This window comes from Quercus suber, unplaced genomic scaffold, assembly GCF_002906115.3.
Source record: "Quercus suber isolate HL8 unplaced genomic scaffold, Cork oak 2.0 scaffold_105, whole genome shotgun sequence".
In the NCBI taxonomy this organism is placed as follows: Eukaryota; Viridiplantae; Streptophyta; class Magnoliopsida; order Fagales; family Fagaceae; genus Quercus; species Quercus suber.
The window spans coordinates 1,324,936-1,344,359 of record NW_027069570.1 but is presented as its reverse complement, the minus strand read 5'-3'; the positions used below and the strand labels follow the sequence as shown (position 1 = coordinate 1,344,359).

At 33.5% G+C, this 19,424-nt stretch overlaps 1 protein-coding gene across 1 annotated transcript; it reads right to left on the bottom strand.

Annotated features, from left to right (window-relative positions):
• Nucleotides 1-1,077: 1,077 nt before the first annotated feature.
• On the bottom strand, nt 1,078-1,932 carry LOC112017325 (cell number regulator 2-like; the record flags this gene model as incomplete). The annotated part of the gene is made up of 3 exons (XM_065775113.1): nt 1,078-1,349; nt 1,441-1,512; nt 1,911-1,932. Coding segments are annotated over 3 exons (366 nt in total), but the record flags the coding sequence as incomplete, so codon positions are not given.
• Nucleotides 1,933-19,424: the final 17,492 nt, after the last annotated feature.

Sequence of the window (19,424 nt, the reverse complement as noted above, 5' to 3'; positions counted from 1 at the left end):
AGAGAAAATTCTACCATAAAAATAAAAATATTACAACAGTAGTTAGCACACAAGTACTCCCACAAGACCTTAGTCCCAAATACACCATTGTTCTCTCTCGCAAAGAATATAATATGCTATTCACTATTGTATTTGACTATAATATTCTTGCACTATTTCTCCTATGGGGCTAATCCTTTCTCTCAATACAATTGAATTAGTTTGCTGCATAGTAACATATATATATATATATATATGTATATACACTAACCAAGTTTGACTTTGTTTTCATGTGCTTATACTCGTTATACACGGCCAACTCAATACCCTAGTAGTTGACCTAGAATTGGGTGACCAAACAAGCTAGCAACTCATATAATTTTTAAATGTATGAATAGTATTGTGGGGTCTATTTTTAATAATTTTTTTTCTGAATAAAGTGACGGTGGGTCTCATGAACAGTGAGTGAACAATGTTGGTACAGTGCGTGAACAGTGCTGTTGTAGGTGTGAACAGTGACAATGGTCTCCCTAAAACGCGTTAAAAAAAAAAGAAGGGAAAATGCTGAAAAGTAAAACGCAGATGCTCACAAACGGGAATCCAAACCCACAATTATTATGAAACTACACTATTTGTATGAATTGCTCATGTTTGACTTCAATTGGTGTTACGATTTGATGAAAAAGTCATTGCTCAAATGTGCAATTAAATAACTCAAAATTTCAGAGGTTAAAACTTCCGAAAAGCTAAAAAATATTTAAAAATTAGAAGATTTACGCATAAAAATTATTGAAACAAAATAATATATATATATATATATGTATGTATGTATATATATGAGTTGGTGGCTTGTTTGGTCACCCATTCTAGTTGTGGGTTTGGATTCACGTTTGCGGGCGTCTACGTTTTACTTTTTAGCGTTTTCCTTCTTTTTTTTTTTGTTTTTTTTTTTGTTTCATGCATTTTAGGGAGACCATTGTCACCGTTCACATTTGCAGTAGCATTGTTCACCCACTTTTCATGGGGCCCACAGTCACTTTATTAAAAAAAATATTAAAAATATGTCTCAATGTACTATTCATACATTTAAAAAATATTTTATATCAAACAGCGTGTGAGTGTGTGGTATGGGAGAGAGAAAAGAAGGTTGTTTTTACCGATGCTGAGGTCGAAACCTTGGTGTTTGAGCTCACGGTACTCTTGACAAAGGGCACATGGCTCACAGCAGCAACGAACTATGCAATCCCCATAAGAGCCCTCCTCCAACGCGTACTGCCGCCTTATTTTGGAGCGATAGAAGCATGAGTACAAACATCCACAACCAGTCAACCAAGCAATTAATGCATACAGTGCTCCGCGAGTAGCACAAGCTGCAATACATACAAATCACCCATCAGTCACCATCCCTATCACCCCAATACATCTCATTTACTTAAAAGCAAACTCACCATACAAACTTACATGTTGTTCCTCTATCTACGATCTCCGCAATTTGTCCAAAAGTAATACAAGGGCACCAATATGTTATGCAACCTGTGAAAAACACAAATAACACCAATAAACAACAGCTTGTAAATTCTAAGAATAGTGTTGTAGACACACTATTTTAAATTATTTTTCTTGTTGCCATCTTGTTGGCTTGTATTTTTCCTCTCTTTGAATACAATTTTCTAATTTTCTCAACCAAAAAAAAAAAAAAAAGACAACACTATTTTACACAACAAATTTAACAATTATTAAATTGATCAATTTGTATTGATTCTCATATTGGCCTATATATCACTCATACTATTTTATTATTTACCATTAACCATCAATCATATCCATAGATAATATAGTTGTTATGAAATATTTTGTGACTCTAGATTTATTGAAGTTCATAAGATTCATATATATTTTATGACACATGCCAAAAGGGTTAAATTTCTTACAATTTCCGACATCATCGCGCAGTCACAGAGGCCAGTGGACCAAGGTACCGGAGCCCTAGACTGAACCTGAAATGGAGCTGCTTGGGGTTGGTATGTGTTCACTGGAATACCCGTCACGGAGGCCTGCCCATATGGAGGTGGCGCGTTGGCATACATTTGGGGAGCACTTGGGTTTGATGAATACATGACAGGTATATGTTGTTGAAAGGAAAAAGGCTGGAAGAGAATTTGAGAGAGTTATAGAGATGTTTTTGTTGAGGTGTGGGACGAAAGTACTGGGGTTATATAGGAGTATTCCTAGTTTGTGAAAGGAAGAAATTAACTAAACGTGAACACTACTCCTTTTGCATGTCATGAAGCAGCCATGCATGACTGACTCGTTTTTATTCAAAAAGATTTGGCTGAAGCCGCTGAATACGATGTCTCACTGACTCAGTCTATTATTTTGCGTGTGTTTATCGAGAAAGTCTATGATGTTTCCGGAATACCAGATCAGCATCCAGTTGGTGTTTCGTGCTCCAATAAAAATTCGACACCTGTATAAAAAATACAGATTAGTAAACTAGCTCATTTAAGGCTGTGTTTGTTTTGGTGGTAAATGATTTCCGGAAATCATTTACCACCTCAGCCCACTGTTTGGAAGACCAGGAAAATAAAGATTTCCGGAAAATATGATTTCAGTTGACCAAATTTACTCCCTTGGCCCGGAAATGGTTTTACACTCTTATTTTCACTTCAAACCATTTCCGGGTCACGCACAAAAGAGAGAGAGCCAGAGAAACTCGAAGAAAGAAGAGCTCCACGCCGAGAAAGACGAGACCAGAGCTCCACGCCGAGACCATGCCGAGAAAGAAATCACCACCTCGCCGAGGAAACGCCGTTCCACCACTCAGAGATCGCAACCTTCGCACCGGAGATCACCGTTCCACATCGAGAGGTCGCAGCTTCGCACCGGAGATCGCCGTTCCACACCGAGAAACCCAGAGATCGTAGCTTCGCACCGGAGATCGCCGTTCCACACCAAGAAACCCAGAGATCGCAGCTTCGCACCATTGATTTCCTGAGATCGTAGCCTCTGATCCAGCCACCACACCGATCCAGCCACGGTGAGTTTTCGTCACCGCCGTTCACCTTGCCTCCGATCTACATCCCAATCGGATCGCATTATATATATATATATATATATATATATTTATTTATTTATTTACATAAATATTTATATATTTATTTATATAAATATTTACTAGAAAATCTGAGGATTATTTTAAAGAGAATGTAGGCATCTAAAAATTTGGTTTGAGACTTGCACAATTATTTAGGTACTCTTATAGGATTTGAATGCTGATGAGAGTGAACTTTTAAGATGTTAACTTTTAATTGAATGGTTGTTGTCAATGAGTTGGTTGTTTGATTTGGAGAAGAATGGAAATGTGGCTGTTACCTTTATAGGATCTATAACAAGTTCTATAGTTTGTCAAAAAACAATAACTACTAAATCAATTAATTGTGTTGTGTTGAACTTAGTGGGCTTTAAATTTTCAAGTTTTAGGATTTGATCCCAAGTTTGACTCTAGTTGAGGACTTGACACTCGAGTGTTGCGAAGGATTAAGGAATATTGTGATTGATATATGCATCCCATCTGCAATCTTTTTCACATTTTAACTCAACTGGTTCTTGTGAAATTGAGTTTGACGATTTAATTTTACATTACACCAACCATTACAGATGAATTGGCTTGGAACAAACTTGTGAAGATTCAAGCTCCAATGCTAATTTCATTCAATTATAGTTTATATTTAGGAGCTTCTTTCTAGTGATTATTTTGCTATGTTCGAGTTGAGCTCATGCAAAACTTCAATTCTCTGGAATTCCTCTTACTGGTGATGAGTGGTTCATGATTTTGAAGAACTTTTTGGCTTCTTTTGGCTGTTGCAAAATGTTCTCATTAATTTCATTTGGCAACGTATTTCGTTTTTAGAACTTCATTCACTTTGCATATTAATCCATTTTATACACTTCTCGCAAATAACTTTCTTTTCTGTTTGTGATTTCTTTAGAAATTAATTTTCTAAAGCAGTGAAGGAATAGCTTACGACCTCCATTGTTAGATCTCAAGTGTGAAAATATATTTACAAGTCCTTAATAAAAATCCTATAAAAAAAGTCCTCAATAAATTAAATTACATTTTTTTTTTTTTTGAATTTGGCTAGTTAGGTTTGTGTAAAATTTGGCTAGTTGGGTTTTGTGTATACGGTTTTGGAGCTTGATATGTATACTTTGATGTAGCAAATGTTATTATGTTGTCTATTGGGTTATGTATACTTTCAAGCTTGAGACATGACAAATTGTATGTTTTATTTTCAGCATTTGTTGTTATTATTTTCTTGCAGTAGAATATGTGTGTTTTTAAATTGTATTGTGACGACTAAATTGAGACATGATGGTATTGTGATGATATCAATGTGCAGTTATCAATGTGATGGTATTGTGATGGTGTAAATATTAATTGTAAATAGAATGCAATGTGATTTGGTACTCGTTATAAATGTGGTTTGGATGTTTTTGGTTGGTGGCTGTTTTTATTTACATACCTCTTAGACCACAGTGTTTGTGATTTTGTTAGATGAAGAAAAAAACCAAAGCCGCAATTCTTGCCTCAGTTGCATCATGGCTATGATGGCGGATGGGTATAGCGAAGAAATGCTCGCAACTGCATTTGACCATCTGTGTGAAAATGAGATGGTAGCACGGGAATTTCTAGCCAACAATGCTAGGCTGTGAAAGATGTAGTTGGATAGTTTTTTTTCCTCACAACTTTGACTTGGCTGTTTCATGTAGACTATGACGGTAGCTTTAGGAATTCATTTTTGTTGTAAAACTAGTATTGACCTACCATTGTATTATATATGTAGTATTTTGTACTATTTTGACAATACAATTGCCTAAATTATGTATTTGTACTGTTCAGATACCACGAGTAGGTATCATTTTTGTACACCATGGAGGTGTAATGACAATGGTGAACGATTAATGTGGTTGTTTTTATATTAATATTATGGGTATATTTAAATGATTATTTTTGATGTTGAAGTGGATGATTATTTTTGTACTGTTACAGATATGTCTAGGCAATGCAAGTGCTTGAATTTGGATGATTAATGTTAATGTTGAAGTGGATGATTAGTTTTGTATTGTTACAGGTTTGTCGAGGTAATGCAGGAGCAGAAATTTGCAAGGCATTTCATATTTTCCGTAAAATAATCCACAAACCAAATATGGGAATTGATTTTCTGTAAAAAACAAATTTCATTTTTCATAAAATGTTTGACCGAACCAAACATGAGAATTGATTTTCCGTAAAACAGAAAGCATTTTCCGTAAAATGTTTGACTGAACCAAACACCGGAATTGATTTTCCGTAAAACGATTTCCGAGACAGCCAAACAACCTGAATATATTTTCCTTTTCCGGAAAATAGCATTTCCGAAAAATATGTATTTTCCGGAAAACGTTTTACACGAACCAAACGCAGCCTAAATCAAAAGTACAAAAATGCCTCGAAAATTTTCAAAGTCCCGCCACTATACACGCTTTACCTTTATGCAAAATCAAAACTCTCTCTTTCTCTTGCACACCAGCACACACCAGCATCTCCATCTACTCTCTCTCTCTCAACTCCAAAGCTCGACAGCCACTGCCTAGCATTGCCTCCGGAGATGGAGACACTCCGCCGAACATCACCAGTTCCAACCAGACTTGCCTTTGTCTTGTCGGAAAATGCTCAAAATCGTCTCTCCTTCTCATTGTTTCCAACCCCCAACGCCAGAAGGTTTCTCACTGCTTCTAACACCTGACGTCGCAAGAAGGTCTTCTCTCTTCTTCTTCTTCTTCTTCTTTTTTTTTTTTCCCTGAATTTTCCATTTTACACAGATGTATTTTTTTTTTGTTTTTGTTTTTTTTTTTTTTTTTTTTTTTTTTTTTTTTTTTTTTTTTTTAACTGGCATATACATGTATATGTTGATAAAATGCTTCAGTGAAGATGGTTGCACTAATAATTTTTTTAATGTTTTTTTGATCAGATTATAAGTGGTTAGTGATTGGAGTTTCATAAGTAGAGAAATAAAGCCTTTTCTTTGTTTATTAGTTAAGTTGTTACACAACCTGAACTACACATCTGTTTTATGGTGAATAGCCAAATGGCTGAATGCAAAAATATATATTTGATATCTCTTAAAGGCCTTTTAAATTTGTTTGATGAGATGGTAAACAATCTGAACTACACATCTATCTTATGGTGAATAGCTAGATGCAGCCTTCAAGCATCAATATCTTTGAGTCCACCATTTGTAATATTCTTTTGTCGCTGTCTTATGTGATTTATTGGTCATTGTCTCAATAGTCTTTTTCATCTTCTAATTCTTGTTGGTAGATTGTTGACTAATAATATAGTAAAATGTTAGATTGTTGCACTAATAATACAGTAAAATGTTTTTTATTTTTATAAATTCTTACAAATCGTTCCAGGTTGTCCATTATTACCAATCTCTGTTTTTCTCTTCAAAAACTCTATGTTGAGTGTATACGATGATCAGAGAGTTGATGAACTAGAAGACTTGGGAGTTCAGCGATAGTAGCTGAGAGAGCTGCTTGGGCTTGCTGAAGACTTTAGAACGCAATGGGATTTTAGAGCTGGCTTTTGTCATCAGTGCCAGTCTCTTCCCACACTTGTATTCACTCCCTTGTCAACCCTAAGAATTACCCATCACCACCTTTCACCATCACCATCACCACCTGTTTTTTTTTTTTTGGGTTTGTTAATTCGATTCATGAGTACTGTTTGTCCACTAATTATAGTGTACCAACTGGTTAGTATGTTTTTCTTGAATTCTAATACTTGGGGTTTGATTCTTTTCTTTGATAAATTGACCACCAAGTTTGAAAATTTGGTGTTTATTTATTTGGTTGAGTTGTTTTTATGTTGGACACATTCAATTGCCACCAAAAAAAAAAAAAAAAAAAAAAAAAAAAAAAAAAGAAGGTAAATTTGCTAAATTCAATTGGGTAGGATAGTTTACCTAGTTATCTCTGTTTGATTAATTGCACTAAATTCTGATGGCTATGCATGCTTGATTTAAGCCTTTTGTTTAATTTTTAAAAAAAAAAGAGTAACTTTTGTTTAATTTAAATGAATCATCAAAGCAATACAACATTTTCTTGGCATCTTTTGTTCATCTACATAATATATATTTGTCGGGTTGTTTACATTATTCACTAGAAACACCCTTAAAGCATGCAACATAACAGCCCCAAAATCTCAAATAATTTGCATTCACAACAAACACTTAATTCAAACAAGTTAAATGCACAATATGAACTCTTCTACTCTCCTCTCTAGCTAGTGAATATGTAAAGTTATCCTTGCGATAATTAGTTTCAACACAATACAATCCCATACTTGAATTGAACTCTTCTTTAAAATTAGTTTCAACACAGCTTTAACATGAGCTTTTGTTTATTGTTTTTTTCCCTAATATTGTTTATTTTAGGCCGCTACAAAAAAAGTTTGAAGTATAATGGATAGCTTTTTTGGATGGTATTTGGACAACATATTGCACAGCTAATGGACAGCATTTTGGACAATATTTTGGACAGCATATTGCACAATGGAGGAACATTTTGGACAGTATTTTTTATTTGAAAATTTTTTAGACATCATAATTTGGACAATTGATTGCATAGCCAAACACTAATTCTAGTTGTCAATTTGGAAAATTTTTATATCTAATGAAGTTGCTCAAACATGATAGATTTTGTGTATGTTTAAGTAACTTCTAGTTAAAAACTAATTATATGTATAAAATGAAATTTTTTTTTGCAATAGTACAGTTTAGTCTTATATCTAATATCTATGTGTGTATGGTATATTCAAGGTGAATTATAGTTATGTATGGTGGTGGAATTGCAATGCTAGATTCTTCAAAGACCATGAAAACTTTAAATCCATCTCCAGGACTTTTTGCAAATTATTGAAAAATTTCTCCGAGACTAGATTTAAATATAATTTTGATCCATTTTGCTAATATGATACTCATCAAGGATTTGATCCCCTACTTTGATATTATTATTATTATCCAAAGTGACATTAAGTATATCAAAGAAGAACAATTTGCATATCTTTTAATTGAATCAAGTATAAATTTTAGATACTCATTACAATTCTTCATTTTCTTTCAAGGCTATATAACAATAAAATGCACACCACAATTCCATGGATATAATAGTTTTGAAACTTGGAAATAGGAAATACACAAAATTTTCTCAACTGCATACATTATAACTTGATTGTTCAAAGTTCAAACACATACATTCATCAGTCACAAAACTTATCAAAATTGAACTCAAGGCTACTCAACATCAATATCATCCAAAGACCCATGTGTCTTATAACAATTTCTTCCATTAACTCCATGTCAACCTCGTCATGATTACCATTTTCCTCTTCAAAATTGCTTCAAAAATCTATGGTATTGTCTCTTCCATGCCCACAATGTTTCTCAATGAGCTCTATCCTACAACCAAACCATTTGAATGGTATTAAATTGTAATTACTAAATCCAAAAATAAACATCCTGAGTAAATGCAAAAACAAAAATTGAAAGCAGGCTATTATTCTAATGTAGATAGTAAACCCTACAATAACAATTCATAATCCTCAATCTTGCACATAACCCCATTAGCTAAAAATATGTCTTAATTTGTATCAAGATACTCTGGTTACAACCTAACATAACATTAAGGGGTTGAGGTTCCAACAACTACAATTTAGTGGACAAACCAAAAAATACTTTAACCAAAGGCCAAGAGTTGCAAATATGATATTCCAAAATTTCCAGCAATCTAATTCCACAGGCAAGGCTCAGATTTGAAGCACTAAACAATAAATATAATGAAAACTGAAAAAAAAAAAAATATATATATATATATATATATATATGAAATTTATTTCCATATGAAACAACATAAACTCATAGTTACACCACATTTGAATAAATTCCTAAAGCACTTTGTCTTAAGCTAATTGTATTTAACTTGAAAAATAAAAAGAGTTTAAACCACCATAACATTCAAGCGAGAAAAAAAAATATCAACAAGAATTAAAAGATCAAAAAGACTATTGGGCAATGACCAATAAATCACATAAGGCAGGTCTGGTTGGAACTGGTGATGTTCGGCGGGTGTCTCCATCTCCGGAGGTGATGCTAGGCAGTGGCTGTCGAGCTTTGGAGTTGAGAGAGAGAGAGAGAGAGTAGATGGAGGTGGGTGTGTGCTGGTGTGCAAGAGAGAGAGAGAGAGCCAAAGTTTTGATTTTGCATAAAGGTAAAGCGTGTTGAGTGGCGGACTTTGAAAATTTTCAAGGATATTTTTGTACTTTTGATGTAACTGAGCTAGTTTACTGATCTGTCATTTTTATACAGGTGTCGAATTTTTATTGGAGCAGGAATCACCAACTGGATGCTGATCTGGTATTCCGGAAACATCATAGACTTTCTCGTGTTTATCGATGTCATCTTCCTTCCGGTCAATCTGGTAGAAAAAAATATTGGAATCCCACAAACTGGTCTATATGGGACTACTACCGAATTAATTACCTTAATATTTCAATTCCCTTTAAACTAACCAATCACCACTTTAGATTTTAATTATATTTAAAACGAAAAAAATTAAGTGGGTCACGTGTTAAATATCTAATGTAAAGTTATGAAATATATTATTTATTTTCCGTTCATAATAGTTATGTATAAGTCTTTTTCTAGTTTTTTACCATCTAGCCTGGATGTAAAAATTGTATTTTGAACAATTGGTGAAACTATATCTATAAACAAGAAAGGATGAATGAATAGATTTAATTATGTAAAGTTGTAATTTGAATAATGGCTAATCATTGGTGTGGGACTAGAAGTAAGATAAAATGAGTATGCTATTTTTTTACTTGATTTTTTGAGATTTAAGCACTTGATAACTTGATAACGTAATTTTGTTAGAACTCAAGCTNTGGGACTAGAAGTAAGATAAAATGAGTATGCTATTTTTTTACTTGATTTTTTGAGATTTAAGCACTTGATAACTTGATAACGTAATTTTGTTAGAACTCAAGCTTAAAAGCTTGACTTGAGTTAGAGTTTGAGTTTGATATTAAGCTTAAGTTTGGCTTGACTAATTAATCAAGCCAAGTCAAACCAAGCTCAAACTTTTTGGCTTTCTTACGATCGAGCTCAAACTCAAACATTATTTTAAGCTTATCTTGAGATCAAGCAAAGCTTAAAACATGCATTACTTGGCAAAGCTTAGTTTGTTTACAACCTTCATAACGTAAAGAGTTTTGTAACTCAATGAAGAATAAGGGGATGTCTGGTTCGTTGTAATGTGATCTTTTTGTGATGCGCATTACCGTAATGTATCATTTGATTTTTTTCTAAGATTATGGTAATTTAAGATTATAAAATATATCACATCACCTTAATCTCATTATCTTATTAATTAAATAGGGGTAATCTTACATGACTTAATAGTGGGGGATATAATAATTTATACAATTGACAAAATTACTTATACTAATAAATTTTATTTTATTCACGAGAATGACTAAAATATCAATAAACCTCTAAAAGACCCCAAAATTTTTAAAATGACAAAGATACTCCTAAAACCTCAAAAATAACCAAAATGCAGCCTAAAACCTCTAAAATGACCAAAATATCCAAAAATCTCTAAAATGACCCAACATACTCAAAAACCTCTAAACTGACTAAAATACCCTCAAAACCTCTAAATGGCCAAAACCCCCCTAAAACCTCTAAAATAAGTAAAAATATATTGAAATCTCAAAAATGACCAAAAATCCTCCGAAACTTTTAAAATGACCAAAATACTCATAAAACCACTAGAATAACCAAAATACCCCTAAAACCTCAAAAATTACCAAAATAACCTGAAAGTTTTGTTAGGTTCTAAAAGTTTTGAACAATTGGCAAATCGTGAACATAAACTTGTCTAAATATAGATTCCTAAGTCTATAGGTATGATTAGACAATGTTCAAGGTGTTGCAAGTTAGAATATAAGAGAAAGGAAGCTGCAGGTTCAAGATTTCAAAGCATGCTAGGTTCGACTGATCGATAAGAAGGCTTGACCGATCAAGACATGGATCTGCAGAATTTAATTTCGGCCCAATAGCTCACTAAGCCCATTAAGTGATTAGGGTTTCAGATCTAATTCTCATAATATTTAAAGGAAACCCTAAAACACGTTTTGAAGAAACTTTGAAGGTGCTCTTTTGAAATCTAAAAGTTACTGTGTCTTCTCCTTTCAAAGTCACTATCGGAATTCTATCTATACATTATTAGAACCAATGGATCTAAAGTTGCTACAAAAAGATCATATATAGTTGATGATTTAAAGTTTTGAGTGGGATCTCAGAGTTACAAATATGGGTGTTTATGTTCAACAAATTTAGATAGAAGAGTCCCCAAATTCGGAGCTGCGTGTAGTCACATGAGTAAGTACTATAAGAGTTAGTTTTAGATTTAGGGCAAAATCTATTGTAAAACTTCCATTCTATCATAGTGAATTTGTTGCATTGAGGATAGTTTATGTTAAATCTTTTCCAGACTTTTTACCTTGAAACTGGGCGGTTTCATTGGTTTTCTTGGGTCATCATATCACTTGTTTTTTTCTTTTACTTTTCCACATTAAGTGATATGATTGTATGTGTTTAATTTAGATTTGAACAATAAACCTAAGTATCGACTTAGCTAATTAATTAGGTTAAACAATTTGAGTTTACATGGATCTAAACAAAGGAACAAACTTCATACCCTTGAAGCCTCTAAAATGACTATAATACCCCCCGAAACTTAAAAAATGAGCAAAAATACATTGAAACCTCTAAAATGACGAAAAATACCTCGAAACTTCTAAAATAACCAAAATACTCTTGAAACCACTAAAGTTACCAAAATACACCGAAGACCACTATAATGATTAAAATACTTGCAAACCCTCTAAAATAACCAAAATACCCTAAAACCTATAAAATGACTAAAATACCCTTGAAACTGCTAGAATGGTTAAAAATACTATGAAACCTCTAAAATGACCAAAATTCTCGAAACCTCTAAAACAATTAAAATACCCCTAAAATATCTAAAATAACCAAAATGCTCTCAAATCCTCTAGAATGAGTAAAAATACCTTGAAACCTCTAAAACGTCCGAAATACCCCGAAATTGCAAAAATGACAAAAAAAAAAATCGATGGTTTTATGGTATTTTTGGTCATCTTAGAGGTTTTAGATATATTTTAGTCATTTTCGAGGTTTTATGATTTTTTTTGGCCATTTTAGAGGTAAAGGAATATTTTGGCCATTTCATATATTTAGGATATTTGATCATTTTATAGCTTTCAAGTATTTGGGTCATTTAAGAGGTTTGGCAGTATTTTGGCCATTTTATACATTTTTAGGGTTTTTTTTTGCTCATTTTAGAGATTTTAAGGGTATTGGGTTCAGTTTAGAGGTTTGGGGGGTGTTTTGGTTATTTTAGAGGTTTTCAAAGTATTTTGGTTATTTTAGAGGGTTCGTGTGTATTTATGGTCATTTTGAGGTTTTAGGGTTATTTTAGTAATTTTTTTTATGGATATAGGGCATTTTTGGTAATTTTTGAGGTTTGATGGAGTTTTTGGTCATTTTGGAAGGGTCAAGTATGTTTTTGAGGCTTCAGAGGTAATTTGGTCATTTAGGGTCTTCCAAGGGTAATTTTTAATTTTTTTTGGTGTTGAGGCCATTTTTAAACAATTTTTTATTATAATAATTTTAATTGTTACTAAAAATGTTTATGAATCAAGTATAGGAATGTTATCTTCTCATAGAAAAGAAAAAAAGTATAGGAATGTTACAATCTTGGATTTTCAACTATTGTTGATCTTAATGCAGCAACTTCAGATCTACCGATTCTAAAGATATGAGAGTGATATCCGGTAGTGACTTTGATAGAGGAAAGCACAGAACCTTTTAGATCTCACAAGAGCACCTCTAAAGTCATAATAAAACATGCATAGGGTTTCCTTTATATAGTAGAATAAGTAGATCTGAAACCCTAATCCTTTTTGGGCTTAAATTGCTGTTTGGGCTTAATTAAAATTTTGTAAATACAACTCTCGATCGGTTGAGCCTTTCTCTTGATCGGTCGAACTAGGCAAATTCTGAAATCTTCTTTTTTGCAGCTTGCTTGTTCTTGGATCTTGACTTCTATCACCTTGAGCATTGTCTAATAATACCTATAGACTCTAAGATCAATATCTAGAAAAGTTTGTGTTTAGGATTTGCCAATTGTTCTAAAATTTTAGAACCCAATAGAGATTAAAGGAAAAATCCAGAACTGAGCACTCAATGGCTAGGATGGATCGGCCTATTTGGAAAAAATCTAGAAACTAAATGTCCCTCCAAAGGTACGTACTTTTCTTTGGCGAGGTTGTTCCAATATACTACCAACTCGAGAAAATCTGCATAAGCAGAGATTGCAAGTGGAGCTGGGGTGTGGGTTTTGCTGCCAGACTATAGAATCGGTTGAACATGTGCTGTGGGAATGTCTGTTTGCTAGGAATATATGGGCTTACGTTGTGGAAATATCTAGAAATGTCCAAATGCAGCTCTAGACTTTTTCTATCTATTTAGGATGATGGTTGACAAACCAAGGTACGCATAATTCCTCCCAGCTCTGGCACTTTAGAGTTGTGAAAGTTCTCTAACTTAACCTTTGGAGGGTCTTCGGCCGGTACCACACCGATACTCTCCTAGGGTTTTCTTTGTTTTTGTTCCGCAAGTGTTGTTTAGAGTACGTGAGTACCGTGTGATTTACTGACGATATTCGGTATCATCAATATATATATATATATACTAGTTAGGGCAGCATGTGCAATGCACGTGCTTGCCATGGAAAAAAAAGTACTGTAATAATTAAGGTCAATTCTAGATTTTATTTGTATTACAAAACAAAGATATGAATTATTTGATTTTTAAAGTATATAGAGATTTATATTAATCAAAAGAAACATTAATTTTAAGAATTTTGATAATTATGTCGAAAAAAGTTAATCTCATTCGTTTAAGAATTTTGATTAACCACAAAGTTAGGGTAACTATTTAACATATAAATATTTATTTAACTATAATAGTTTTTTAGTACCTACTTGCTAAAGACAATATATCGATTCTCTAAAAACTTCTAAGAATAATAACGAATATCATTATTTTCCAACAATAAACAACTGAGTTTTGCTAAGAAATTAAAAAAAAAAAAAAAAAAAGGATAACAAAAGGCTTGTGTCATTTAAAAAAAAAAAAAAAAAAAAGGATAACAAAAGGCTTGTGTCATTGAATATCATCATTCTAACTTTCTAAGAATTTTTATCATTTAAAACTCAAAATACGTAAAGAAAACTTTTAGGATGTTAAAATTTAGCAGGAGTAATTTAGACATTACACAATAAAATATTTTAAGAATCATAAGCTTTCATTAGGGTTTAACTGAGAGAATAATAATATGACATATTTGCCATTTTCCAAAATATTAAGGGAAAAATTTCATGATTTTAAAGTTTAAGGAAGAATTGTAAACTACCCCAAACATAAAAGATGAAAAATGTTTTTTTCCTAAGTTTTTGTTTTTGTTTTTGTGTGCAAAACTATGTGTTTTTACTTAAAATAGTGTGTAAGGAAAAAAATATACAAAAATTCAACCCAAAAAAATTGTATGTGGAATAGTGAATTTTGGCTCAACAAAGTTAATTAAACCAACAAAAAATTTCTTAAAACATAATAGAATGACATAACATTTTCATAACACCTTTATAATTTTGTTATATTTTATTTTAACTTGTAAAGAATTGACAGCTCAGCAGTTTTGAAACTATTGTGACAACATCAAGATGTCTTAACATTTTTCACACAAAAAAATGTTATGTCTATGACATTTTCACAACAAATTATAAGTAGTAGGTTACTGCAAGTTGTTATTGGTGGGCAAAAAAGTGGTTTCATTGGTAACATTTTCATAATACCTTTATAATTTTGTTATATTTTATTTTATCTTGTAAAGAATTGACAGCTCAGCAGTTTTGAAAATATTGTGACAACATCAAGATATCTTAACATTTTTCATACAAAAAAATGTTATGTCAATGACATTTTCACAACAAATTATAAGTAGTAGGTTACTACAAATTGTTATTGGTGGACAAAAAAGTAGTTTCATTGGTAAGTTTAAATTAGAACCAATAACAATTTACCATATTTGATTTGTTATGAAAATGTAGTGAAAATTATTGTGGACAATCCAAAAATAATATAGCAAATATACTACAACTTTATGCATTCACACAAAAAAAAGGCCAGAAAGTTAAACAAATCATAACTACTGTAGCGAAATTATTGTAACTTTTCCCATTCACTCTTTATATATATATATATATATATATAAGTATACATTGCACTTACAATGTAAATTTGTATTGTAAACACATAAAAATTGGTAAATGTTGTACAAATTTGCAAAATTTGGGCAATTTTTTTTTTTTTTTTGGTTGCAAATGTATATAATATTTGCTACTTTTTGTGTGTATACAATGTAAACTTACATTACAAGTAGAAAGTAAACATATAAAGATCCTTTAAAAGAAAAAAACAAGCTCAAACCAAGTTGGTGAACTTGAAGGAAAAAAAAGGAGGAAAAAGGCAAGTCACTAAATCAAAAATACTGTTCATAATACTATTCATGAGTTTATTCGCTCTTTTTATATATAGAAAAAAGAGCACAAATTGATGATTGGGAAAATAAATAAATAAATAAATAAAAAACGATGAACAGTACATATTAAACAAACTAAAAGTACTGTAACTTTTATACATTCACCTAACAAGTGTCACATCATTTTCACAAAACATTTATTTTCAATTGTGGTTGATCACAGTTTCATATTTTATTATTTTATTTGACTTATAAGAAATTGACACCTCAATAATTGTGAAAATATTATAAAATTTATTGTGTCAGTATAACAATACATATAAAAGAAAAAAAAGTACAAACGGAAGGAAAAAAAAAAAAAAAAAAACTACTGAAACTGCTGTAGCTACAGTGCCTCTTGGTGCTGTAGCTACTGTTCTTCACCAAAATTGTACTGTAGATGAACACATTGGGTGAACAGTGTCAAAATACTGTAGCGGCATAGCCGCTTTTTATATAGTTAATAGATGTATAAACCAAGTTGGACTTTTTTTTTCATGTGATTATACTCGTTATACACAGCCAACTCAATACCCTAGTAGTTGACCTAGAATTGGCTGACCAAACAAGCCAGCAACTCATATATTTAATTGAATTAGTTTGCTGTACAGTAACATATATATATATATATATATATCTTTGTTTTCATGTGCTTATACTCGTTATACACGGCCAACTCAATACCCTAGTAGTTGACCTAGAATTGGGTGACCAAACAAGCCAGAAACTCTTATATATATATATATATATATAATCAGCAAAATGCGGTCTTATACCTGTTGTGCACAAAGTCCAAAACCAAGTTGGACTTTGTTTCCATGTGCTTATATTCGTTATTGTAAGGTTGAATTTAATCAACCATTTAATTGGCTTTATTCCGTGACCAATTTGCTTGTAATTTAGCACTTAGCAACCCTGTATTTAGGTGGGAAAATTGTAAGGGTAGTGTGTGAGAAGTTGTGAAGAAAAGCTTAAGAGTGTGCAAGAAAAACAGAGGTTCGCGGCTAGGGCTCGTGGGTGGATCGCGACTGGCAAGCCGCCAAAAGCTGGCACATGAGAGGCACACTAGGAAGCTGAAGGGTCGCGCCAGCTGTCACGCTACAGGACAAAAGTTCCAGACTAGCCAGGCCATTACGTCGCGACTTGAACTCGCGACTTGGACAAGCCACGAGACCAAGTTGCCAACTTGCCCTGTTTGGCAAAAACTGATATTTTGCATTCCCTTCTCACCCTACTATATATACATCCTTATACCCATCATTTTGAGAGAGCTTCCAGAGAGAATTTTGTGAGAGAAAATCCTAGAGAAAAACAAGATTGCCTCATCCCCAATCTTCATCTAAAGAGACTCTACAAATTCCTCTACTCTCTTCCTCTCCATTGTCATACCCTTGAAAGGTTATTTACCAAACCCTTATCTCACCACACCCACGTCTGTGAGAAGGTCCATTTGGTGCCTAGGGAAGCAGTTTGGGAAGGAACCAATATACATTGGTTGATGCTATGGTCAAGTAGCGGAATTCGGCAAGCTAAAGAAGAAATAGGTTCGGCGTAACCTCGTTGGAGCAAGAAGTTTAGAGGGCTTAGGTACTTGGGTAGATTAGGCTTGGAGGGTCTTCTACTGTTCATGTATCCCAACTATATTCTTTAGTGGATTTTATCACCGTTCGGAGGGCGGCGGAGAGGTTTTACGCCGAGGACTTCGGTTTCCTCTTCGATAACACATCTTGTGTTGTCCGTGTGTTTGCATCTCTCTTTCCTTTATCTTTGCCTTATATTTACTGCTATGGATGTGTTTATATTTGGCTTAGATTGTTTTATCAATTCTGTTATAAGTTTGTTATCATATTCCGCACATTAATTGTTTGATATAAAGCTTGAATTGGTATTTTTGTATCTGGGGGTCTAAACGTTCAAGGGTGTTTCATACCCATATTGAACTTTCAATTGGTATCAGAGCAGGTACACTTGTTGTGGTTTTAATACCTAACTGTGATCCTTGACCCCTTGTTGAGATGGATAGGTCTCAATCTCTCACTGTTCCAACATTTTTTGATGGTAATAATTATGCTTTTTGGAAAGTCCGAATGAGAGCATTTTTATGCTCTATAGAAGATACCGTTTGGGATGCAGTTGAGATAGGTTGGACTAAACCAGAGGCTCCTAAGACAATTGGGATAAGGCAGCTCTTGCAGCAGCCAAATGCTTTAAATGCTATTTTCTGTGCTATGTCTCATGATGAATTCCACAGGATATCTCACATGACGGTGGCCAAGGAAGTTTGGGAAATTTTGGAGACAACTTATGAAGGGACTAAGAAGGTGAAGGACACAAAACTTCAAATGCTTACCACCAAATTTGAAGAGCTCAAGATGGGTGAAGATGAATCGTTTGATTCATTCTATGGGAAGCTCAACGAAATTGTCATTGCTAAACTCAATCTTGGTGAGAAGATTGAAGATACTAAGGTGGTGAGAAAAATTTTGAGGTCTTTGCCTGGAAGTTTTAGAGCAAAAGTCATAGCCATAGAGGAGAGTAAAGACCTGGATGAGATCAAAATTCAAGAGCTGATTGGGTCTCTCTAAACATATGAACTGGGACTGCCTTCACACAAGACGAGTAAATCATTTGCTCTCAAAACTATCACCGAAAGAATGGATGATCCCTTCGAAGAAGATGGAGTGGAAAAGGAAGTGGCATATCTTGTAAAGAACTTCCGAAAATTTCTGAAGATGAAAGGCAGTGGGAAACCATTTAATAGAGGGAAATTTTCATCTTCAAGAGGTGATAAAAAAAGAGTTTACGAGGAAAGAAGGGAAGGAGTCTCAATCTCCTTCGGACATTGTGTGCTTCGAGTGCAACGGACATGGATACTTCAAAAAGGAATGTCCAAATTATTTGAAGTCAAAAGGAAAAGTTTATGCCACTACTTTAAGTGACTCAGACTCATCAAAATTAGACTCTGAAGAAAACTGTGACGGAGAAGGAAATTACTCAGCATTCATGACCATTGCACATGTGGGATCTTCAGATGATTTGAGTACTCTTGTGAATGAGCTGGGTGAATGTTCTGATGAGGAGTCCATTGGGATTGTTGAAGAATCAGAAGGAGAAGAAGAAGAAGACACATCCAGCCTTCAAAAGAATTACGCAATACTTCTTGAGAAATCAGGAGAGTATACAAAGGTGGCAAAGGCAGCCGTGAAGAAAATGAAGAGAGCTGAGGAAGATTTTAAAAGCCTGCTGGTTAGATATAAGGAGGCAAAGTGTGAGATTGAAGCACTTAATGGTGAGCTATCAGAAGCTTACACGAAGGTGAGGTTTCTCGAGCAAGAGGTAGTACAAGCTCATGCCAAGGTAGATAGGGTTTTCTCCAGGAAGCTAGATGATGTTATTTCATCTCAAAGACATGCCTCAGACAAGTCCGGGTTGGGATATACCGGAGGGAGCAGCTCATCAGCCAAAGTCACCAAGGAAGTAAAGTTTATGAAAAACAAAGAGACGGCTGTTGATAAGTCTACTCCAGAGATAGTTGAGGCTGAGAAGAAAAAGAATGTGGCTAATCAACGGATGTTTAACAAGTACCAAAATGAATCTGAAGTCAGATTTGGAGCTAAAGGAAGATCTCTCCCAAGACAGCAGCAGGGTCCTAGAATAAACTATATTTGTCACTA